This window comes from Anser anser, assembly GCF_964211835.1.
Source record: "Anser anser genome assembly, chromosome: 30".
NCBI lineage: Eukaryota > Metazoa > Chordata > Aves > Anseriformes > Anatidae > Anser > Anser anser.
Window position 1 is genome coordinate 1,049,380 of NC_139751.1, and position 23,148 is coordinate 1,072,527.

The following is a 23,148-nucleotide window of genomic DNA, read 5'->3' on the forward strand; positions in this document are numbered from 1 at the left end:
TAGGGTATGAGAAGAGACTCATAGGGCATCCTAGAGGAAACTGGGGGGGGCACTGGGAGGCTTTCCAGGGGGAGCTGGAGGGCACTGGGGGGCCCTGGGAGACCTGCGGAGGATCTCGAGTGCAGAAGACCACAGGAGGCCTCCAGTGTGAGCGAGAGTGCACTAGAGAGCCCTGTAAGACCTCCAGAGGCATCTAGAGTCCTGGAAGAGGCCTTATTTTGCTTTTAGGGTTTAAGAGGAGACTCTTAGGGCACCCTAGAGTGCCCTGGGAGGCCTTGAGGGCATCCTAGGGGAAACTGGGGGTCACTGGGAGGCTTTCCGGGGGAGGTGGAGGGCACTGGGGGGGGCCCTGGGAGACCTGCGGAGGATCTCGAGAGCAGGCAGTAAGGAGCATGGCCACGGGCTCAGCCCAGACCAGGGGGCTCAGCCCCCATCTTAGGACCCACCCCCCCATCAAGGGGACACACCGGGGGTCTCCCAGCTCAGCCTCGGTGCCTGTTTCCTCCCCACCCTGGGGATGTTGGCCCACCAGCAGCCAGGACATGACGGGACTCCCCAGGAAGGGAAAATACTTTATTTTCACCCCGGGGGAAGGCAAGATGTAGAGCAGGATCCCCAGCGCCAAGGCGGTGCCGTGACGAGCAGCAGTCACCCTTCTGCCTCGCAGCCACCCAGCTGGTTCTCCGGGACAGGCGAGCTTTCGTGGCCAGCACCCCACAGGACACTTGCCCCAAACCAGCAGCAACCCACAATTAAAGGCAGGGCTGAGCCCAGCTCCTCGCGGAAGCTTTTCAAGAGGTGGAGAGGAGGGAGACGCCTTCCCCGAGAGCCGCTCCCAAAGGGGGACCAGGGCCCGTGCCCTACAGAGCCAGCGTGTCTTTGATGAGCCGCCGCATGGTGGTGGTGACCGAGGTGCCCAGGGAGTCCGTGATCTGGTAGGAGATCTTGTACAGGTAGGGCTGCACGTCCTTCAGGCTGGTGTCAAAGACGTTGTCCACCTCGGACTGGGTGGGCATCTTGGGCAGGTACTCGTGGCGGTTCATCACCTCCACGATGTTGATGATCTTCTCGCAGAGCTTCTCGCCCACCTTCTCGCGGCAGATCTGCCGCTCCTGCTCGTTGGCCAGGTTCACCACGTTCACCTTGATGGTCCACAGCTCCCAGGGGATGCACTCGTCTGAGAAGGGCCAGCGCGACTTCTTCTTCTGGTAGAACTCCAGCGAGATCTGCCCCATCCCGTCACTGCCCGAGCTGCGCAGCGCATCCTGCCAAGACAACGCACCCTCCTTAGTGTGGGGGGGGGGGGACACAAACCCCGGCTGCCCCCCCTGTCCCGGGGCCGGCTGGGCTGTTAACTTTCCCTGTACCGGCCCACGTAGGGCCGTGCTCTGCACTTGGAGCTAGAAGAGCAGCGGTGTCACCCCGGGGTTGTGTCTGGTGCTGAGCAGGGCTGGCGCAGCGTTGGGTCTCTCCCTCACCCCCCCTAGGGGGTGGGCAAAAAAGGGAGGAAGGGACATCCCCAGGGCAGCTGCCCTGAACCACCAAGGGGGGATATTCCACGCCGTCTGAGGTCACGCTCAGCAATAAAAGGTGGGAAAAGGAAGACGAGGGGAGGGGTGGGCTCTCGTTGGGAAAACCTCTGTCCTCCTCCCGAACGCCGGCTGCGTGCGTTGAGGCCCTGCTGCAAGGACGCAGACAAGCATCGCTCATTTGCGGGAAGCAGAGAGTAATTTCTTTCCTCTGCACTTCCACACAGCCTTTATTTTGGTTTTGTTTTTTCCCCTTTCCCCCTCCCTCTTTTTTCCCTTTAGTCAAATTGTTTCATTAATAACAATCTTTCCCTGACAATTATTATTTTTTCCCCTTCAATCAAGTCATCCTTATCTCAACCCACAAGTCATTTTTTCCTTTACTTCTCCCCCTCCTCTTCTAAGGAGGGGGAGCGAGAATGCGGCGGCGGCGGTGTCCGGCTGCCCAGCACGGTGAAACCACCGCACCCCCAGGGAGCCAGGAGGCTCCGAGTGCTCACCCCCAGCTGCAGCCGGGGCTGAGCGGAGCTGCTCAGGAGGGAGCCGGCCTCGACCTTCCCTTCGCAGCCGAGCCAACGGCCCGGAGGTGCCCGGAGGTTTTTAACGTGCTGCCTTCAGCCCCGCTGCCTCGTCCCCGCGGCGGGGGGGGGGCTCCTTGCCTTGAACTCCCCGACCGCCTTGCGGAGGGCCCGGTCGAGCTCCTCGGAGGAGACGCGGACGTAGGCGAAGTCGATGAAGTCGCAGTCGACGTCCTGGGTGCCGACGGTGCCGATGGAGTAGGTGCCCTCCTTCTTGTAGTGGAACTTGCCGGTGCTGCGGTGCAGCAGCACGGTGTGCAGCACGGCCAGCGCCGCCTCCTCCACCTGCCGGCCCTCCACCGACACCTCCAGCACCTCGGCGCGGCAGTTCATGGCGGGGGGCGGCCGCTGCTGCCGGGACGGGGCCGTTATGGGGTGGGGGGGCACCGGGTCCCGGCTACCGGATCCTCTCCCGTAGTCCCCCCCGCACCCCCAAAGGGCCCCGGTCCCCAGTCCCGGTTCCTGGCTCCGCCTCTGGTCCCCGGCCCCGACCCCGGTTCCCGGTCCCCAGCCCCGACTCAGGCCCCCGGCACCCGGTTCCCGGCCCTGACCTCGGTTCTCGACCCCGGTTCCCGGTCCCCGGCCCCGACCCCTGTCCCCAGTTCCCGACCCTGACCCCGACTCCGGTTCCCGGTCCCCGACCCCGACTCCGGTTCCCGGTCCCCTGCCCTGGTCCCCGGTCCCGAGCCCCGGCCCCAACTACGGTTTCCGGCCCCGGTTCCCTGTCCCCGATCCCGATCCCAGTCCCGGTTCCTGGTCCCTGGCCCCGGTTCCCTGTCCCCGGTTCCCGGACCCCGATCCCGGCCCCGGTTCCCGACTCCCGGTCCCCGGTCCCCGGCCCCAACCCCGGTCCCCGGTCCCCGGTCCCCCGTCCCGACCCCGGCCCCGACCGCCGGTTCCCGACCCCAGTCCCGGTCCCAGCCCCGACCCTGGTCCCCGGCTGCGGCCCCCGGTTCCCGACCCGCGCTCACCGCCCGGCCCCGGCCCCGGCTCCGGCTCCGGCCCCCGGCCCCGGCCCGGTCCCCGCTCACCGCCCGGCCCCGAGCATCTGACGGGGCGGCGGGGGGGGCGGTTGGGAGCGGGCCAGCCCATCCGCTTTTGGGGGAGAGCCGGGACGTCACCTCCAGAGGCGGCGGCGCTTTCCCCCGTCCAAGCCGCATTTACCGACCCTGGCGCTTTTTTTCGCTTATTTCTGCCTCCTCCGCAGCCATCCCCGGCCGCGGGGCGCTGCACGAGCACAGCCCCCGGTACCGGGCGGGGATTGCCGCCCCCCCCCCCCTGCCGCCGCCCGTTTGGTTCGTTCCTAGGCAGGACACCATAGAGTTGGCCTCCCGCGGCGCAGAGCGGCTCACTGCTTCCTCGGGGCGCTGCCCAGCCCACAGCGCCCCCTGGTGGTGGTGATGGTGGGGCGGCCCCGCGGAGGGAGCGCACCGGGCCGGTGACCCCCGGTGACCCCCGGTGACCCCCCGGTGACCCCCGGTGACCCCCCGGTGACCCCCGGTGACCCCGCAGTGTCGCGCCCCTGGGCGCGGGGACACGAGAACAGGGGTGCGGGGAGACAGAGGGCGTGGGGACGTGAATGGGGACGGGGGATACGGGGGGGACACGGGGACACAGGGACATGGGGACAGCTGAACACAGGGGATGGGGGATGTGGAGACACGGGGACGGATGGATACAAGGGACAGGGGGACATGGGGACAGATGGATATGAAGGACAGGGGGACATGGGGATGGAGGGACCCGAAGGACAGGGGGACATGGGGACAGATGGATATGAAGGACAGGGCGACATGGGGATGGAGGGACCCGAAGGACAGGGGGACATGGGGACAGATGGATCTGAAGGACAGGGGGACATGGGGACGTATGGACCCGAAGGACAGGGGGACATGGGGACATGGGGGCAGATGGATATGAAGGACAGGGCGACATGGGGACGTATGGACCCGAAGGACAGGGGGACATGGGGACATGGGGGCAGATGGATATGAAGGACAGGGGGACATGGGGATGGAGGGACCCGAAGGACAGGGGGACATGGGGACAGATGGATCTGAAGGACAGGGGGACATGGGGATGGAGGGACCCGAAGGACAGGGGGACATGGGGACAGATGGATATGAAGGACAGGGCGACATGGGGATGGAGGGACCCGAAGGACAGGGGGACATGGGGACAGATGGATCTGAAGGACAGGGGGACATGGGGATGGAGGGACCCGAAGGACAGGGGGACATGGGGACAGATGGATATGAAGGACAGGGCGACATGGGGATGGAGGGACCCGAAGGACAGGGGGACAGATGGATCTGAAGGACAGGGGGACATGGGGACGTATGGACCCGAAGGACAGGGGGACATGGGGACATGGGGGCAGATGGATATGAAGGACAGGGCGACATGGGGATGGAGGGACCCGAAGGACAGGGGGACATGGGGACAGATGGATCTGAAGGACAGGGGGACATGGGGATGGAGGGACCCGAAGGACAGGGGGACATGGGGACAGATGGATATGAAGGACAGGGCGACATGGGGATGGAGGGACCCGAAGGACAGGGGGACATGGGGACAGATGGATCTGAAGGACAGGGGGACATGGGGACGTATGGACCTGAAGGACAGGGGGACATGGGGACATGGGGGCAGATGGATGCTGGCATGGCACCGCGCTGTGTCCCCATCCCGTCCCACCAGCAGGATGCCCACACCTCCAGGGGACACAGCAGGGAGGGACATGGCCGTGGCACACGTCCCGACACGCGTGTCTTTGCCACGCGGGGCTGGGCACACGCCAGGACACACGTGTCTGCGCCAGGCAGCCCGGGTGAGCCGTGCAGCCCGAGCCAGCCCCGGGGCTATTTTTACCCAGCCCCGCTGGCACCGTCGGCCCCGGCCCTCCCGCAGCAGCCCCTGCCAAGGAGACGGGGAAGGCAACGAGGTGGGCAGCGGCCTCGCTGCCAGCTCCATGGCACGGCACGGCACGGCACGGCCACCCCTGCCCCATGGCCTGGTCGTTCCTGCCCCACGGCATGGCAATTCTGTCCCGAGGAAAAGCAGAGCAGCTTGAGCCCCACAGCCAGAGGGGTGCCGTGCCGTGCCGTGCCGTGCCGTGCCACGCCGTGCCGGCAGCCCATGCCGTGCCCACCCCGGACCCCCGTTCCCGTTGCCTGCAGCTTTCCTATCTCCCCCCAGCCACCCCCCGCCCCCCCGCCTGCGGCCCCACCACTGGGCTCAGCGCTGCCCATTGTGTGCGGGGTGGGTGCTGTGGGCGTGGGGGGACAGAGGGCGCCTTGTTGTGCGCCGCCGCGGCCCCCCCGGGCCCCGCCGCCTCAATGCGCCCCTTGTTCTGCGCTGGCCCTTGGTGTCCCCAGGAACATTGCTGCGGGGGCGGGCTGTCCCCAGCAGGAGGAAGGGGACAGTGCCAACCTGGTGTCCCCCCCCTGCTGTCCCCTTGCACCAGGGCTCCCCCCCATTCCTGTCTCCCTGCAATGGGACACTCATCCCATCCTGTCCCCACTGTCCCCCTGTACTGGGACACCCACCCCAACCCTTTTCCCACTGTCCCCATGCGCCAGGACCCCCACCCCATCCCTGTCCCCCTGCAATGGGGCACCCACCCCCATCCTGTCCCCACTGTCCCCATGCACCAGGACACCCACCCTATTCCTGTCCCCCTGCAATGGGACACCCACCCCATCCTGTCCCCACTGTCCCCATGCACCAGGACACCCACCCTACCCCTGTCCCCATGCACAAGGACACCCACCCCATCCCTGTCCCCATGCACTGGGCCACCCACCCCATCTCTGTCCCTGTGCACTGGGACACCCACCCCATACCCTGTCCCCACTGTCCCCATGCAATGGGACACCCACCCCATCCCTGTCCCCATGCACGGGACACCCACCCCATACCCCGTCCCCACTGTCCCCCTGTACTGGGACACCCCCCCCATCCCTGACCCCATGCATGGGACACCCACCCCATCCCTGTCCCCACTGTCCCCCTGTACTGGGACACCCCCCCATCCCTGACCCCATGCACCCTCCTCCCTCCATAACCCCCAAGTGCGGCTGCAAGACCCTGGCTGGGAGCGAGACCCCCCCCCCCCACCCCCACCCCCCGGCGTCCTGCCCCCTGAACGTCCCCTCCTGGCAGCGTCCCCGGAGCCTCGTCCCTGCACCCCGGCAGGCTGGGGGCTGGCGGTCACGCTTCCCGGGTTATTTTGGGGAGGATAAATCAGGCGGGCGACAGGTGCGGGGCCACGGCAGCCGCCGCCACGGGGGTGAGTGACGGTTCAAGGGCAGCGGGGCCGCGGCGTGGGCAACGTGTGGCCGCGGAGCCCCGGCTGTCCCCGCCGCCGACACCGGAGCCGCCGCTGCCTGCACCCCGTCCGGGCTCACAGAGCGGCAGCGGGCAGCGCTCGTCCGAATTTCAATATATTAAATATAGAATATATTATTTGGGGGGTGGGGGAGAGAGGGTGAAAGAGCCCTGGGGTGGGGGGGGGGGCCGTGCGCAAATATAAATGTGGGGTGTGGGTGCCGTCGGTTTGTACGTACAAGTTTATATACAGAAAAAGGCCAAAAGAAACGAAGAAAAAAAAATAAAATAAGGGGAGCAGGCGGAGGCTGGGGGGGTCCGGTGGGCGCCGGCCTGAAGCCCCCTCCCTGCACCCCCTGCTATGTACAGGATCCGGCCTCTCGGTATTTACAACGCGGGCGTTTGTACAGGGAGGAGGGAGCACCGCGCCGGCTGGCCTTACGCTGCCGGCGCCGTGAAGGCACATGGGGGGGGACCCGGGCGTCCCCAAGGGGACCCGGCCATCCCCAGGGGGACCCGGGCAATCCCCGGGGCCGGGGTGGGCTGTTGGGGGGGGGTGGGGGGGGCAGAGCGTGAGCCAGGGGCTGGTGGCAGCCCCTGGGGGCGCTCAGAAGGGCAGCGTGTCCATGAAGATCTTGTCGACGATGGGCGGCGGCGGCACCAGGTCCTCCAGCTTCAGGTAGAAGATGCGCTGCAGCCCCTGGGTGCAGAGGGTGCGCAGCTCGGGCAGCTTGCCCAGCAGCTTGGAGAGGCAGCCGGGGCGGCCCGGCTCGCCCGCCGCCACGTGGTCCTTGAGGCAGCCCACGATGCGGTTCTGCAGCTCCTCCACCCGTTTTGGCTCCTTCAGCCCGTGGCGATCTGCGCAGGCAGGGACGAGGCGTGAGGGCCGCGGGGGGGACGCCCGTGGCGGGGGGGGGGGGGGGGGCACGACCCCCGTCCCGCCTCACCTGTGATGATGACGAGGGCGGCGAGGCAGGAGAAGGAGGGCACGTCCACGCTCATGCGGTGCAGGCTCTGGGAGAACTCGAGAATGGCGTCGATCCACTCGCCGAAGCCCCGCACGCACTGCAGCCGGTGCAGCACCACGCCGTTGCAGAAGATGAGCTTGCCTTCCTCCGGCCTGGAGCTGCGGGCACAGCCTCAGCGTCACCACCCCCAAACCCCGGCACGGCCCCGAGCGTCCGCGCCGCCCTACACCGTGCCGCGGCTCACCGGTACGCCAGGCGCAGGATGAAGAGCTCCAGGAAGGCCGACTCCAGCAGCAGGTCCTGGTCCTCCTTGGGCAGCTCGGCGAAGCCCTGGATCTTCTCAGCCCACTTGCGGATGACGTCCATGGAGCCGGTGAGGAGGTCGTAGAACTGCTGCACGTCCACCGAGTCCTCCTTCTCGAACTGGCACGGCGCCGCCTCCTGGAACTGCCGGGACGACGAGATGGGGACGCGGGGTGGTCAGGATCAGGCCCCGGGGAGAGCTCGCGGTGGCACGGGGTGGCACCGGCCCGGCCCTACCTTGGAGTAGTCGAGCTTGGTGGCGCTGGGGACGGAGTCGATGTGTGCCCGCACCAGGGAGGTGATGAGGCTGACGGGGGACGCGTCCGGAGGCTGCTTGGGCTTGGAGGGCAGGCGGCCGCGGCGACCCTTCAGGCTGTCGGTCCGGACCACTGTGGGCAGCAGGACGTGCAATGAGCGCCGGCGTCCTCAGCCAGGGACTGGGGGGGTCCCCCCAGCTGTGCCCGCCTAACCCCCCCGGTACCTTCTTTGACCATGCCCACGGCCAGGCACTTCTGGAAGCGGCAGAACTGGCAGCGGTTCCTCCGCCTCTTGTCCACGGGGCAGTCCTTGTTGGCCAGGCAGATGTACTTGGCGTTCTTCTGCACCGTGCGCTGCGGGCGGGGAAGGAGCGAGCGAGCTCAGCCCGGGGCGCGGAGCCACCGAACAAAAGCCCTTCTGTCCTCTGCTGCCCGCTCCGGCCCCGCATCCGGCTCCAAAGCTGCGGGGGGGGGGGCCCGCTGTGCCACCGGGACATTGGGGTTGGGGACACCAGGGCTAGGGCCGCTCTCCCTGCCCCGTCCCTCTCAGGGCGACCCGCACCCGGGGATGCAACGCAGCGTTCTCCCGCTGCTGCAAGGCGCGGTAGGGATATCCCTCGCGGCGTTTCTTACCTTGAAGAAACCCTTGCAGCCCTCGCAGGTGCGCACGCCGTAGTGCTGGCAGGAGGCGTTGTCCCCGCAGACGGCGCAGCGTCCCTCGCCCGCCCCGGGGCTGCGCGTCTTGGCGGGGGCCAGCGTGGGCCCCTCCAGCAGTGGCGAGGCGGGGGCCAGAGGCAGCCCAGAGAAAGCCCCGGGGGAGCCCTGGGGCAGTGCGAAGGCGTCCGTGTCCAGCAGGCGCGGGTCCTTCAGGGGCCCGGGGGAGCCACCGGGGCTGGGGGCCGGGGGCCCGAAGGCGAAGAAGGGGGGCTGCGCCGCGCCGCCCTTTGCTGGCTCGGCCCAAGGCCGCCCGCCCTCGTAGCTCGGCGGCGGCGAGTACGCCCCGAAGGAGCCCTCCCAGCCTGGCATCTGGGGTGCCTGGAAGCCCGGCGTGGCCGGCGAGGGGACGGAACAGGGGCTGCCGTAACAGTCCGAACCGCTGGAGGAGAGGGTCTCCTCGGGCTGCCCGAAGGCGCCGGGGTAGCAGCCGTACACCTGGAAGTCCTCCAGCTTGAAGGCGGCGGGCTGGCTGCTGGCCGGCAGCTGGTAGAGGAAGGCGTCGAACTCCCCGGCGTAGCTCTCCATGAAGGTGCTGAAGCTGGGCAGGGCGGGAGCGGCCGCCAGGTCGGCACCGGCCACCTCCATGGGGAAGCGGCCGCCGTCGGGGCTCAGCAGCTCGGTGGGGCAGCGCTCACAGGGGCCAGCGCCGGCCGTGCCATACTGCGCCTGGATGCAGGGCATCTCTGCGGGGAGAGCGGGGCGTCAGCGGGGACCCTGCTGCTGCGGGGACCCTGCTGCTGCACCCACCCTGCTGCTGCACCCACCCTGCTGCCCGCACCCACCCGCCTGCCCCGGGGACCCTGTGCCAAGGGATGGAGAGGGGTGAGGGCCACGGCGCTGGGCTTGGTGCATGCCAAGGCATCCCCCTCGCAAGCCCAGGGCCCTGTGGCAGCCGCTGTTGTCCCCAGGAAAGGTCACGCCGCAGCCAATGGGAGCAAAGGACATTCCCCAAAACGCTGGGTTAGCAAAGCCGACGAAAGGGAAGGAGGGAGGAATGCGGCCGGCGGATTCCCGAGCTCCGGTCTGGCTGAGGGAAGCCGGTCTTTGGGCCGGGGGGGGCTGAAGCTGGCCCTGAGACGAGGCTAAACCAGGGCGCTCGGCTCCCCCGGGAGCCGTTTTGGAGCTCAGTGGAATGGCGAACGCGGCCCAGGGCAGGCTGCAGCCGGAGCCGCTGCATGGGGGCAAGGAGCCCCCAGCATGGAAGGCACAGGTGGCCGGATCCAGCCCCGCGGCCGCAGAGACACGTAACAGGAGTCTCAGGTCCAGCTGAAAGCCAAGACAGTGGTGACCCTCATGGCAAGACGATAATGTAATTCATCTCGCAGACCTTTAAAGGTCACACCGCGCCTGGCACCGAGGCCGCGGGCCGGAGCCCCGGCACAGCACGGTGCCAGTTTGCCCGATGGCCACCCCCAGCCAAGTCCCTGCAGCTCTCGCGCTGCGCTGTCCAGAAAGCTGACACCCACCCGGGGAACTGGTTAAAAATACCCTGCGTGGGCCCGGCCCTGCTACCCCCTTGGTGGCACCGGCCCCAGCCTGCTCCCAGTGCCCCCGTGCCATGGTGGGGTTTGTCCCCATCTGTCGGGGCAGAGGGGGATCGTGGCTGGCGTGCCACACAGACACAAAGTGTCCCCCGCCGAGCGCCACCTCCCCCTGTGGGCTGGCTGTCCCGTGCTCCCAAAATAGAGCCTTTGGCCTCCTGGGACCGAGCCACACTGGGATTTACCGGGCAGACATGCGTGCCCCCCCCCCCCCCCCCCCCGTGGCACCTTTCCGCCAACGGGGCCAGGCCAACGTAGGGAAGCGCAAAGAGCTCCCACGGTGCAGATTTTTCTGAGGGGCTGGTGAACGCCGGCTGCCTCCTGCAGGGCACGATGCCGGGGGCACGGCAGGGGCCGCGGCGGCTCTGCCAGCAGCTCGGTGCCACGCAAATCCCGGCTGCAAATTGCTGCCCACCCGCTGCTCCATGCAAACCTCCAGCCCGTTCCTACAAACCCCGCACGGGTTTCGTCCAGCGGCAGCGGGCAGCACTTGGCGCGGTTGCTGTTTCCTCCCCTTTTGCCTATTCAAACGCTCGTGCCTTTGCCTGCCTGCGGCGTTTGGGGTCCCCAGCACGAAATCCCCCGGGGACCAGGCGCAGTCGGCGCCCAGATTTCTGCAGCAGCCCCCGCAGCTCGAGGCAGTGAGCGCTGCCCGGGCATTAATTGCAGGTTCCTCGCTGGGGAGCGCGGGAAGCTGCCCAGAGCCCTGCCCGGAGCCCGCTGCCGACGCAGGCTGGTGGCAGCCCCTGGCACCGGGCCCTGGGCTGCGGGCGGGCGAGAGCAGCTGGCGGCGCAGGGGGGAGCGCTGCCCACCTCCCTCCGGCACCTGCTGCCTTCTGCCACCGTGCAGCCGCTGCCAGGCCCCTCACGGTGCTGCCTGCGCCGTGCCACCGGGAAGGCAGCGCCGGGGCTGGGGCTTTGCCCCCCCCCCCCCCCCCGGCTGCAGGCAGAGGCGGGGGGCGCGGGGAGCAGCCGTGTCCCGGCCCCGCGGTGCTGCCCGGTGCGGCCGGGGGCAGCCCCGAGAACCGCGGTCCCGCCGCTGCCCGGCTCCCCCCCGCAGAGCCGCACGGAGCGCCCCGGAGCAGCTCAGCCCCGGCTCTCCCCGGTGCCACCGGAGCTCTCCAACCCCGCGCACCGTGCACGGAGCCCGGCCGCCCCGGTGCCGGCGGGACCCCCTCGCTCCGTCTGCCCGCGCCGCCGCTGGCTCCCAGCGCTCCCCGGTGCTGCCGGGGCAGCCTCCGTCGCGGCTCTCCCCGGTGACACCGGGACTGCCCGTGCCGGGGATCCCGCACGCCACTCGCTCCCTTTCCCCGACTCCCCCCGGCGTCACCACCGGGCCGCCCCCTCTCCACGCTCCTTGCTCGGCGCTGCCCTGACCCCGTTACCCGCGGTGCTACCGGGGCTCTCCATCCTCCGGCGCCCCCGGCGCCCCCGCTCCCCGCGCACCTTACCGGGCGCGTACCTCCCGACCCCGCGCCCCCCTCGCCCCCCGTCCCACCGGGACGCCCCCCCCCGCCCCCCCCGCTGCCCCCGGGCCACCCCAACCCCCCGCACCTCGCAGAGCGCGCACCGCCCCCGTTCCCCACCGGGGACTCCTGCATCCCGGTCCCTCCACCCCCCCACCCCCCACCCCCGGGGGCATCCTCCCGGTTCCTCCCGACCCGTACCCGGGTGCCGGGGCGCGGCGCTCCGGTCCCGTTCACGCCGCCGCCGCTGCCGGTGGCTCCGCCGGGCTCGGGCCCCGGCCACTACTTTCTCTTAAGCGCTCGGTGACGCGCGGGGCGGTGCGCGGGCCCGTGACGCACGGCGGCACCGTAGAAGGAGCGGGGGGGGCGGTTCCGGCGGGGGCGCGGCCGTGACGCACGCGGGGTTCCATTGACGCAACCTCGGCGCCCGCGCTAAAAATACCCCAGCGCGGCCCCGGCTAAAAATAGCCCGGGCGCCCCCCGCTTCCCTCCCCTCCCCCCCCCCTCCCCCCCCATCCCTTTCCCTCTCCGGGGCTCCCGGGCCCGCCGCCCGTGCGCCCGGTGCCGGTATTCCCCGTGGCGTCCCGCTGCGGTAGCCCGGTGCCGGTGTCTTGCCGGTGCCGGTACGCCCGGTGCCCTCCCGGTGTCGGCGTCCCCGGTGCCTCCCGCCGTCGGTAGCTCCGGTGCCGGTGGCCCCAGTGCCCTCCTGGGGTCGGTAGCCGCGATGCCGGTGGGCGCCGGTGTCTTCGGTGCCATCCCGGTGCCGACTTTCCCGTGCCCTCCCGGTGCCAGCGCCCCTGGTTCCCTCCCGGTGCCGGTAGATCCCGTGCCCTCCCGGTGCCGGTAGTTCCCGTGCCCTCCCAGTGCCGGTACCCCCGGTGTCCTCCCCAGAGCCCCGGCATCCAGAGAAGCTCCCGGGGCCGCGGGCACCGGGAGGACCCCGGGCAGCTCCGGCCGTGCGGGACCCGGTTACCGGCGGGGGCGGCGGGGCAACAGCGAGCTTTCCCCCGGTGCCACCCAGCGCTCGGGGCACCCCCGGTCCGGTCACCTCCCTCCTCCCGTCCGTGGAAGCCAGGAGCGGGGCTTTCGGCGCCGCCGGTCCCCGCTCCTGGACGCACCGGTGCCGGTTCCGATGGTTCCCCTATTTTTAACGCGGGCCCCGGTGCTCGCAGGTGACCGAGAGCCGCGCAGCCGGGACGGGCTCGGCGGCGCCTTCGTGCCGAGCCGCTGGCGGCCGGCCCGGGCCGAGCGGGGCCGCGGGGGACCCGGGACAACCGGGGGGGGAACGAACCGGCGTGTGGAGGGGGGGGCACCCTACAACCGGGGGGGGCTGCGGGTCCCACTCCCACCGGGGCCGGGCTCGGGTTAGGATTAGGATTAGGATTAGGGTTAGGATTAGGGTTAGGGTTAGGGTTAGCGGCCTCCCCGGTGCCCCGAACCGCGGGGGGGGCCACCCCGAGGGCTCTGCGGGAGCCCCCCCTTGGGGACCCCCTTTCCCGGCCGCTCCCCCCCCCACCCCCCCCGGCCGCTCTGCCCGCGGGGAGACCCTGGCCGGGCCGATGGAAACAGCGGCGGCTGCTGGCGGCCGCCCAGCACCGCCCGGCCGGGAGAACCGCTTCGGGCCGGGGAGATGAGCTCAGCCCCCGCGGGACCGGGGGGGGGGCTCGGGGCGGGGCGAGACCCCCGGTGCCCCCCGGCTGCTGCCCCCCACCAGCCCTGGCAAGGAGCCCCCCGGTAGCGCCCTCGGCAATGCCGGCCTGCTGCAGTGCCGCCCGGTAGTGCCCCCCCCCCGAGTCTGAGCCCCCCCGTTAGTGTCCCTCCCCCCCCACGCCCAGTCCGAGCCCCCCCCGTTAGTGCCCCCCCCCCCGTTCAATGCCCCCTCCGCTCAACGCCAGCCTTCTGTCCGGTGGCACTACCGCTGCCCCCCGGTAGTGGCACCCCCGGTAGTGCCCCCCCCCAGCACGAAGGGGCCCCCTGGGGGGGCGTCTTCGGGACCCCACCGCCGGCTCTGGGTCCCCGCCCGGGCCTCCCAAGGAGCGCCGAGGGGCGAAACCCAGGACCGGGGGGGCCCGGGGACACCGGCAGGGGGTGTTGGGGGGGGGGGGGGCAGAGCTACCGGGGGACTCGAGGGGAACGGGGGAACGGGCCGGGGGCCGGGCGCTGCCGCCGCCCCCTCCGCGCCTCCCGTTACCTCGCCCCGTCCCGGTCCCGGTCCCGGCTCCCGGCGCCGCCGCCGCGCGCCACCCGCCCCGAGCTGGGGCCCCGTGACGTCATGCCCGCCGCTGACGTCACGGAATCCCGGCGGCAGCACCGGTGCCGCCCCCGCGGGGATTCCCCCGGGCAGGGTCGGCCCCGGCGCTCGGCGGGACCCACCGGGGCCCCGCACCCCGCGGCCGGAGCGGGGGCAAAACCGGTGCCGGGCCGGGGATCACGGCCAGGCCCCGGGGAACCGGAGCCGTCGGGGGCCCGGAGCAGCACGGCTGCTGCAGCCCCTCGGTGCCCACGAAGCCGGCCCGGGACGCTCGGCCGGCAGCCCCCGCACCGGGATTAGCTGTACCCGCAGCGCCCGCCGCCCCGCTCCGGGGGAGGACGCGCTCACCCCGTAATCCCGTAATCCCGGCGGCACGGCGAGGCACGGCCGAGGGGCCCTTGGGGGACAACAGGGCAGCCGTGGGGATGTGGCGGGCACCCCGTGCCATCGGGCACCCCATGCAATCCGTCCCCCTGTGCCATCACCCTGTGCCGTCACCCCGTGCCATCGGGCACCCCGTGCAGTCTGTGTCCCTGTGCCATCACCCTGTGCCGTCACCCCATGCCATCGGGCACCCCATGCCATCAGCCACCCCATGCAGTCTGTGTCCCTGTGCCGTCACCCTGTGCCGTCACCCTGTGCTGTCACCCCGTGCCATCCATCACCCCGTGCCATCAGCCACCCCATGCAATCTGTGTCCCTGTGTCATCACCCCGTGCCATCCGTCACCCAGTGCCATCTGTCACCCCCTGCCATCCATCACCCGGTGCCATCCAGCACCCGGTGCCATCCGTCACCCCGCGCTGCTGCACCCACAGCCCGGCTGCCACGTTTCGGCCAGGAGCACGGGGTGGGGGATTTTTGGGCTGCCCACGGGCTGCCGCTGGCTCCCTCCATTTGTCCGTAAGGAGAGGCTGCAGCGGGGCGTTCCCAGGCTGTACCCCCCCCCTACCCCCATGTCTCGGTGCCACGCGTGACCCCGCAGCCCACGGGGATGGTGCCCAGCCCGTGCCCACCAGCTCCTGCCCAGCCCAGGCACGTGGAGCTCCAGCTTGGGGCTAAAAAAAGCCCCCGCGTGGCGCGGCAGCTGCTGGGGGAGGGAGGTCCCGTGACGGGGACGGGGTGCCCTGACCCTGGCAGCACGCGCGCGGGCGGCCCCGTGAGCCGCACCATAAATGTCCACGCACGGAGTCCTCCTGGAGCTGGGACAAGGCAGGAGAGCGGTGGGGAACTTGGGTTGGGGGGGGGGCGGCCAGGCACACCCCCGGGCGGTGCGCACGTGGTGTGCAGCACACACACACACATGTGTCTGCACAGGCGTCAGGCGTGCGCGCACACGCACACACACACACACCAGGCATGCACATGCAGCCCCCCCGTCCCTCTCATCCCCCAAAGCCCCTGGGCAGTGAGGCCGTGCCCGGGTGCCGAGCCCCGGCTGGACACCCTCGTGCCCCCCCCCCAGCTGTGGGTGCAATGCGACATGTCGTGCCCCCCCCCCCCCCCCCCCCCAGCACCAAATTGGCTGGCCAGGGAGGGGCACGAGGCGATGGGGAAACTGAGGCATGGAGCGGGACCCTCCCCGTTCGCCTGCAGCACACGTCGGGGGGGCTCTCGGTGCACACGGCGCAGACAAGGCCCCCCCCCCCTCGTGCAAAGACTCCCCCGGCTGCACCCCAAAAAAAATCGCCCCAGTTTTTTGATGCACTTGTGGGCTGGCGCTGGGTGCCAGGGGCACGCCGGCAGCAGGTCCCGGAGCACCCATGGGTGCTGCTGAAACGGCTGAGGGGGGATCGGGGCGCAGCACCTGGGGGCTTGGGGGGGCAATGGGGCAGGGATAAGGCGTGGGGGACCCCGGTGCCCATCCCGTTCCCCCCCGGGCACCCCAGGAACGGAAGGACAGGGGTGGGAGCGGCTTCCCGTGGCTGCCGGAGGAAGCGGAGCAGGAAGGGGCCTGGCCGGGGCCCAGCAGGGCCATGGGACCGGGGCCACGGGCAGGCAGGGAGGCGTGGGACTGGGGTGTCCCCGCGCAGGCCAGCGGGTGACACTGGTCACCACAAAGGCCAAAACGCTTTTTTATGCTGGGGGGGGCGGGCTGCAACCACGGGGGCTCGTTATGGGACACTGTCCCCAAAGGCCACCTCTGCCAGAGTCACAGCCACACGTGGGTGCAAAAAAAGTCTCTGTATTGGCGAGCAATGAGTGCGCCACGTAGTACAAAACCCCTTTTTTTTTTTTGGGGGGGGGGGGGTAGGGGGCACACAGCCCCCCCCCCATCCCCCCAGCACAGAGGCCACCAGTTCCTGAGATGAGCGGTGGCTTCGCAAGCCACCTTGGGACCTTGGGAACAGCCCCCGCTTGTGTCCCTCGGTGCCACGACCCCCACGCCTTGCTGGGGGGGGGGCGCTTCTTGCAATAAATAAATAAATTAGGCTTGATGGGGGGGGGTGTGAACAGCACCCCCAGCTAGAGGTGGCTCTCCTCCTCCTCCAGCGCACGGTTCAGTCCCGGGATGAATTTGAGCAACCGCTGGCGGAAGCTGCTGTGCTGAGCCTTGTGGGGGGGGCCCACCCCCACCCCCGGCCGGGGGTCTCCGGCCCGTGCCCACAGCAGCCCCGCGGCCCCCGCGCCCCCGCTGCATTTGAGGCTGGAGCTGCGGGTCAGGGCTGGCCGGGATCGGGGCGGAGGGGGCGCGGGTCCCGAGGCGTCCCCGTCCTCGTCCTTGTCGAGGGAGTCGGCGAAGACGCAGGTCTGGTACAAGGAGTCGTCGCTGCCGGCGGCGCTGGCGCGGGGGGAGCCGGGGGGGCCCCCCCCCTGCAGGCACCAGCGCAGGGACTCCAGCGTGTCGTAGATGCTGGGGTCCTTGGCCACCACTCCTGCTGGGGGGGCAATGGTGGTGGGAAGTCAGAAAGGGGGGTGGGGGGATCTGGGGCACCCCAAGGAGCTGCCCCCCCACACACTCACCCCGCACCAAGCGCTGCTCCTGCACCATCAGTGAGCGGTACTCCCCCCACTTCTCGTAGAGCGTTTGCTGCGGGGAAAAAAGGGGGGGGGGGTCAAGAGCTGTGTGTAGGGGTCCCAGACCACCTCCCCTGACCCCCCCCCCAGACCTCCCCCTCACCTTTAGGTATTGCAGCCGTGCCTCCAGCTCAGCTCTGCGGATGGACGTCCCGTAGAGCGTGTCTAGCCTGCGGGGCAGCAGCCGTCAGCACGGGGCTGGGGGCCACCTCGGGACCCCCCCCGGCACTCCCCTGGCTCACCTGAGCACATTCCCAGAGCTCTTGATGATCTCCACGATCTCCCGGTGCCGGATGCCCTCTACGTTCAGCCCATTCACCCCCGTGATCGTGTCCCCTGGAGGCGGGGGCAGATGGGATCAGGGATGCCAGCCTCCCCCCCCGCCCTGGGGCCCCCCCTGCCCACCCCCCCCCGGGGCTGTGCTCACCAGCCTTGAGTCCCGCCGCCTCGGCCGGGCTCCCGCTGTGCACTTGGCACACGAAGGTGAACATCTCCACGCTGTTCCTGTCCTGGTGGTGCAGCCCGTAGGTCTGAAACGGGTGTGGGGGCGAGGTTAGGGGAGCAGCCCCCCCCTTTAACAAACACCGGGGTTCCCCCCCCACAACAGCCACAGGGCCTGGGGGGGGGGGGGGGGAAATTTCAACGTTTAAGCAGCACCTGGGGCTGCCGGGCGATGGGGGGCAGCGCCCTGGCTTTGGGGGGGCTCGCGCCGGATGCCTGCGCCCCCAAGAAGGGCCCGTCCATCCTCCCCCCCCCCCCCCCCCCCCGCCACCCCCACCAGGGGAGGCTTCGGTAACCAGGCAGCTCCGTCACCGCTAAAAATAAACCGTGGCTCAGAGGCAAATTAAAAATACCCTCCATGCAAAGCAAGGTGCAGGCTGGAAGGGTGGGGAGCGCGGCGCGGCGCGGCACGGCACGGCACCCACCTGGATCTCGAAGCCAAAGGTCTCCTCCGCCTTCTTCTCCAGCGTCACCACCCTCCTGGGGGGACACAAGGGTGAGGGACAAGGCAGAGCCCACCCCCCCCCCCCCCCCGGCCCGGCCCGCCAAGAGTTTGGCCACTTCTCTAACTGAACGCTGCCTCGCGGTTTGGGTTTTTCTCGGCGCTGGGTGGATGAAAGCCCGGGGAAAGCGTGGGAGCTGTGGGACCCCCCCCCCCCCGTGTCATGCGGGGACCTCGTGGGGTCTGGGGGTGTCAGGTCCCTGTGGGGAGCTGTGCCCCCCGCTGGCAGCTGATCCTTTACCCACCCTGGGCTCCCCTCTGTCTCCACCCCACCGTGGGGTGTCTGGAGCAGCATCCCACGGACGCTCCAACCCCAGCCCCACTCTTGCGCATGTCCCCCCCTTGTCATCCCCACCCTGGCCCCTACCTGTGCTCCTCTGGGGACTCGCTTGGGGACGTCCACTTGAACCCCGCATCCTGCGGCAGAAGCAGAGCCATCAGCAGGGGGGCACCGACCTCTTCACATTCCCCCGGAACCCCCCGGGGACAAAACGGGGCACCCCATGGGGACGAGCACCATGCCAAGCCGGCACTGAACCAGTGCCCGTGCCCGGGCGCACCCAGCGCCCTGTGCCCCCCCCCGGCCGGATGGGCATAACGAGGCTTTTATCCGTGCTCAAAGCCGCCCTCACATCTGCTCTGCGCTCGCCCCACGCTTTGACGTCGGCTGTGCCGAACCCCAAGTCACGCTCGGGGCGGGGGCGGGCCGGCACAGAGGGGCCCTGTTGGGATCACAGCGTCGGGCTTTTCGTGCAAAGCCGCCTCTTGGCCCCGACAATCGTCCCTTTGTGGAGGGCACGGAGGCGTGGGCAGGCGGAGGGACCAGTAGGACCCTTGCCACGGGGGCAGAGGTGACGGAGCTTTCCCCCAAACTCCCCGGCGTGGCGCAGGCGGTCCCATCGTGAGCTGCACATGCTGCCCGTCCTGCTGGCGGCCAGGTGCCACCGCGTCCCCCTGCCCTGCGCCTAACGGGTGTCACCAAGCCCACGGCCGGGAGCGGGTGGCTGTCCCAAATGCAACCCCAAAAGTTTGAGCGCAGAACAGCTGGCGTTGGGTACGTGACCCCCTAGGGAAGGACGCAGCCCATCACGTCGGGCCCCCACGTCACCCGCAGCACAGGGAGGTGACGCAGGACGCCCTGGCCCCGTTAGGGACGTCTCCTGCGGTGGCCTCGGTCAGCAGGCGGGAGCCAGGCCCACGGCACGTGACTGTGCACGGCAGCGAGAGCCACTTCTGCTCCGGATGTCGGCTCCGCTCTCGCTTCCCTCCGACGCTCAGGAAGCGCCGTGGGGCCCGGGGGAGCACTAGGGCGGTGACGGGCCCAGCGCTGCCAGAGAGGGGCTTTCCCAAGGCACGGGGGCCGTGGGGACGCGTCTGTCCTGGTGGCACGGGCACGCGCACGGGGAGCGGGGACCCGTCCCCGTACCCCAAAGCCAGCGGGGGAGGACTCGGGGAGGAACTGGGGCACGGCGTGGGGCTTGGAGGGGGGGACACTGGGGCGGGATGGGGACGCGGGGAAGGTGCTGCGGCTGGGAGCAGGAATTGGGGCAGGAGGCGACGCTTGGGTTGGGGGGACACCGGGGCAGGACGGGGACGTTGGGCAGGCGCTGGGGCAGGACGCGGGTGCAGGACGGGATCGGGGAGGACACGGATTTAAGGACAGGGGCGACACCGGCACAGGACCCCCCGGGGCGGCGACGCCGAGCCGGCCGCGGGACGCAACCAACAACCCCCGGTGCTCCCCAGCGGACGGGGCCCCCGCGCTCCCCGCCAGCCCGGTACCGATCGCGGCTCCCCGTCCTCCCCAGCGCGAACTCGGGGGGGGGGGGAGCACCGGCAAACGACCCCTCGCCGTCCCGGGGCGGCCCTACCTTGCGCACGCGGGGCAGGGTCCCGCCGGCGGCCGCCAGCGCCCGGTAGACGTCGGCGGGGCCGGGGCGCTCCGGGGCCGGGGCCGGGGCCGCATCCTCCTCCTTCGGCCGGAGCCGCCGCAGGCGCCGCAGGGTCATGGCCGGGCCGCTCCGCCCCGCGCGCCGCTATATCAGCCCGCGGGGGCGGGGCCAGCGAAGGACACGCCCCCAGCACCGCCAGGACACGCCCCCATCACACTAAGCCACGCCCCCAACCCCGTTAGGACACGCCCCCAACCCCAGGACACGCCCCCAACCCGTTAGGACACGCCTCCTTCCATGCTCAAAGCCACGCCCCCCGCCGTTTCGGCCCCGCCCCTCCCCCTAAGCCCCGCCCCTCCCCGTTAAGCCCCTCCCCTCCCCGTTAAGCCCCTCCCCTCCCCGTTAAGCCCCGCCCCCTCCCCGCTAAGCCCCGCCCCTCCCCGCCAAGCCCCGCCCCCGGGTCCCGAGGTGGCCAGACTGGGGCCTGCTTCAGCGGGGAGCGGGGCGGGTTTGGGGGTCCCCCCGGCCCCCTCCCTGCCCCCCCGGCAGGGCCCTGCTCCCTCCCAGCCCCGGGGAGGGGGCTTCAGGGCAGGGCCCCGGGCCCAGCAGCAGGTGGGAGGAGGCGGAGGCCGAGGAGGGGAGAAGGGAAGCAGGGGAAGCCCCTGGGGGGGCTGAGCTGGGCTCCCCCCTTTCCCCTCCATTTTCTGTGTCGTGGGGCCGCCCCCTGCCCTGGTTTATACCAGCCTTAAGTAAACAGCGCCGGGGAGAACACTGAATAGGGCAGCACCTGCCAAAAATACTGTTCGAGAAGAGTCCGTGTTGCTAGAAAAAACGAGATATCCACTTCTCTCCTTCCCTGGCATGAAGCAGGCATGGGTCTGTTTACGTTGGGTACACAACCTTTGTTTCTCCACGAGAATTACTCACAGTTCCTGAAATGGCCTCCTTTGAAGGTATCGGGACAAAAAGTGTGACCCCCTGTAGCAGTGCAGCTGACTTTTCTCCAGTACCAGGCATTACGGTTAAGCTGGTACCGATGTGGATGTGCGACTGACACACAACTAGGCCGAAGCAGGCGCATTTTTCAACAGGCAGGGCCCACAGAGAAATTTGGGTCCCAAAACATAGCGTAAGCATAACAAGAACGTTTACAACCAACCTGAGAGTATGAAACCTGGGGAGCATGGTTTGCCCCTCAATAGAGTCAACACAGTAGCTTTATAGCTCTGAATTCAAGAGGGACCCGCCTGAAAAAGCACCAGCATGTGCTTAATGCCCAGTGAAAACCACCGTAGTCTGAGCCTTAGCCAGTCCAATAAGCAGGTCACTAAGGAAAAATGTATTTAAAACACACAGGTTTACATGCAGAGCAGCACTCGTGTGCCCAGAGAGCTACAAAGGGCAGAAAAGGCACAAAAAGTTTGCCTAATACTGCACAATGACTGCATCGCCCCCTCCATCCCAAGCCACCCCAGACCTCTGTTGTCTCATTTCCTAGAAGAAAGGTAAAGGCAGATTTCGCTTTAAAACAAAACAAAACAAACAAAAAAGCGTTCACTCAGCTCACCCAGTGCCTCGTTTTTTTTGGAACAGGCTTATTTTTGCGGCAGACCCGGGGCCGTGGGCAGGGACTGCAAACAAAGCTGGGTGAGCCCAGCTGGCGGCTGCCCCTCCGTGCCGCACCAATGCCGTTAGCCTGAGACCACGGGGGACCCCAGACACCGGCGGATTTTCCCCTTGATCCACTCACATGCTCATTAACAGGAGGCTCTAATTAGGGGGAATTAGCCCAGGCAGTTTGAGGAGCACCAGTTGCCCTCCAAGCAAACAGGATTTTCACGGGGAGCAGTTTGGGCTGCCATTTATCCTCCTCAGAAGCCGCGTGCCCACGTGGGCATAGAGGCACCAGCCCAGGGGCTGCCTCGGAGAGATGCCTCTTGTGCATACACCCTCCTGTTCCTGGTCCCTGGACCCGGAGGGGGAGAGCTCCCGAGCCCAGCTCCCGAGCCCTGCCTGGGCTGGAAATCCTCCTCTGCCCCCTCGTCTCACCTGCGCTGCCATCGGGACATCTGACTGCACCGCGGACATCAGAAGCCGCATCGGGGCCAGCGATGGGAACGTTCGCTGCTGAGATGTGCTGAGCAGGGTGCTGGGGAGATTGTTTTAGCAAGCCCCACTGGCTATCTCTGGGACTCAGGGGGCTGTTCCTCTGGCAGACAGCAGCCCCAGCTTCACGCCAGTGCCACCAGGCAGGGCAGGGACAGAGCTGACCCCAAGTGGCTCTGGTCTGGTCTCCTCCCAGGGATGAACAACAGATGTCTGGGTTGCTGCCGGCTTTCAGCAAACAGCCGAAAAGCTGGGGGACAGGCTGGAGCACAGAGCTCCTGGATTCGAGACACCCCCTCCACCTGCACAGGCAGCTTCACCCCACAGCACCCACCTGGGTCCTGGCCGCTCAGTTCCCACCCCTCCGCAGCAAACAGCGAGAGACTCCAACACCTCACGTGAATAAAACAAACTTTTAATAATGTACAGCAGAAATCGACAGCCTCGTTTTATATTAAACAAAAGATTTCCTATATTACATTGTATTTACATTTGCATACTGAAGAGGTAAAGTGTCTAAGTGGCTATTTTACAGTCCATTTCTAATAAAATATACAAAACCAAACAAATAAAAGGGGCAGATTAAGTACCATGAGATCTGTTCTGAAGCCAGCGTACCACTGATTAACCCTGCGCCACAGACAAGAAGCACGAGCTCTGTACCTCTGCACCTCCCCAAGGCGATTCGCGAGTATCTGACGTCTCCCCTCCTCGCTTCCAACTGCTGCGGCGTCAGCCTCTTGTCCTGAACTGTCTGTAGTGTTGCATTTTTTTAAACAGCTGCTGCAGCCACCTGAGCCGGGCACATTTCAGAGCCGGGCAGTGATTCCTATGTTTGCTACCAGTCAGCTAAGTAAGCACTGCACCTCCCCGGCACATGTTTTGCATGAAAAGTGCTGGATAAATGCTACATAGTCAGCGTTCCCACCTCAGATCCTACTCAGTTTTGAGTATCTTCTGATGGCATTTCTCTACAAAAAACAAGGCTTCTCTACTCCTCCTTGTAGGGGATGCCCTGCCATCCTGCCCTCACCCCTTCTAACTTGATCCGCTCCGCTGTTTGGTTTAGCGCTGAGGCAGATGCATGTGTGGCTACAGTTGGAGGGGCGGGTGAGTGAATCAGTGCAAGTTACGTAGCTGATTTAGTGTCCTCGAGAAGCAGCCTGCACGGTTAACAGGGACAGGAGACT

The 23,148-nt window shown here is 68.4% G+C and overlaps 3 protein-coding genes across 5 annotated transcripts; all 3 read right to left on the minus strand.

Moving 5' to 3' along the window:
- Positions 1-557: 557 nt before the first annotated feature.
- Positions 558-3,221, minus strand: ATG101 (autophagy related 101). 2 transcript variants are annotated; one of them, XM_083814188.1, is made up of 3 exons: positions 3,079-3,221; positions 2,189-2,458; positions 558-1,265 (listed from the first exon to the last, which is right to left on the minus strand). In XM_083814188.1, the coding sequence occupies exons 2-3, from the start codon at positions 2,438-2,440 to the stop codon at positions 861-863; spliced, it is 657 nt and encodes a 218-aa protein (XP_083670314.1). In that variant the 5' UTR covers positions 2,441-2,458; positions 3,079-3,221; the 3' UTR covers positions 558-860. The 2 variants fall into 2 exon arrangements, with proteins under 2 accessions (XP_083670314.1, XP_083670313.1); XM_083814187.1 differs by having other exon boundaries at positions 2,189-2,455; positions 3,079-3,209.
- A 3,439-nt stretch (positions 3,222-6,660) lies between these two features.
- On the minus strand, positions 6,661-12,076 carry NR4A1 (nuclear receptor subfamily 4 group A member 1). Its single transcript, XM_083814158.1, has 7 exons — positions 11,890-12,076; positions 8,598-9,364; positions 8,189-8,318; positions 7,945-8,096; positions 7,649-7,851; positions 7,384-7,562; positions 6,661-7,294 (listed from the first exon to the last, which is right to left on the minus strand). Exons 2-7 carry the CDS (start codon positions 9,360-9,362, stop codon positions 7,044-7,046), a joined length of 1,680 nt encoding a protein of 559 aa, XP_083670284.1. The 5' UTR covers positions 9,363-9,364; positions 11,890-12,076; the 3' UTR covers positions 6,661-7,043.
- A 4,032-nt stretch (positions 12,077-16,108) lies between these two features.
- Positions 16,109-19,990, minus strand: TAMALIN (trafficking regulator and scaffold protein tamalin). 2 transcript variants are annotated; one of them, XM_083814160.1, is made up of 8 exons: positions 19,832-19,990; positions 18,328-18,377; positions 17,884-17,938; positions 17,385-17,487; positions 17,200-17,293; positions 17,061-17,127; positions 16,904-16,970; positions 16,109-16,815 (listed from the first exon to the last, which is right to left on the minus strand). In XM_083814160.1, the coding sequence occupies exons 1-8, from the start codon at positions 19,967-19,969 to the stop codon at positions 16,406-16,408; spliced, it is 984 nt and encodes a 327-aa protein (XP_083670286.1). In that variant the 5' UTR covers positions 19,970-19,990; the 3' UTR covers positions 16,109-16,405. The 2 variants fall into 2 exon arrangements, with proteins under 2 accessions (XP_083670286.1, XP_083670285.1); XM_083814159.1 differs by having other exon boundaries at positions 16,109-16,818.
- Between the last annotated feature and the right edge of the window lie 3,158 nt (positions 19,991-23,148).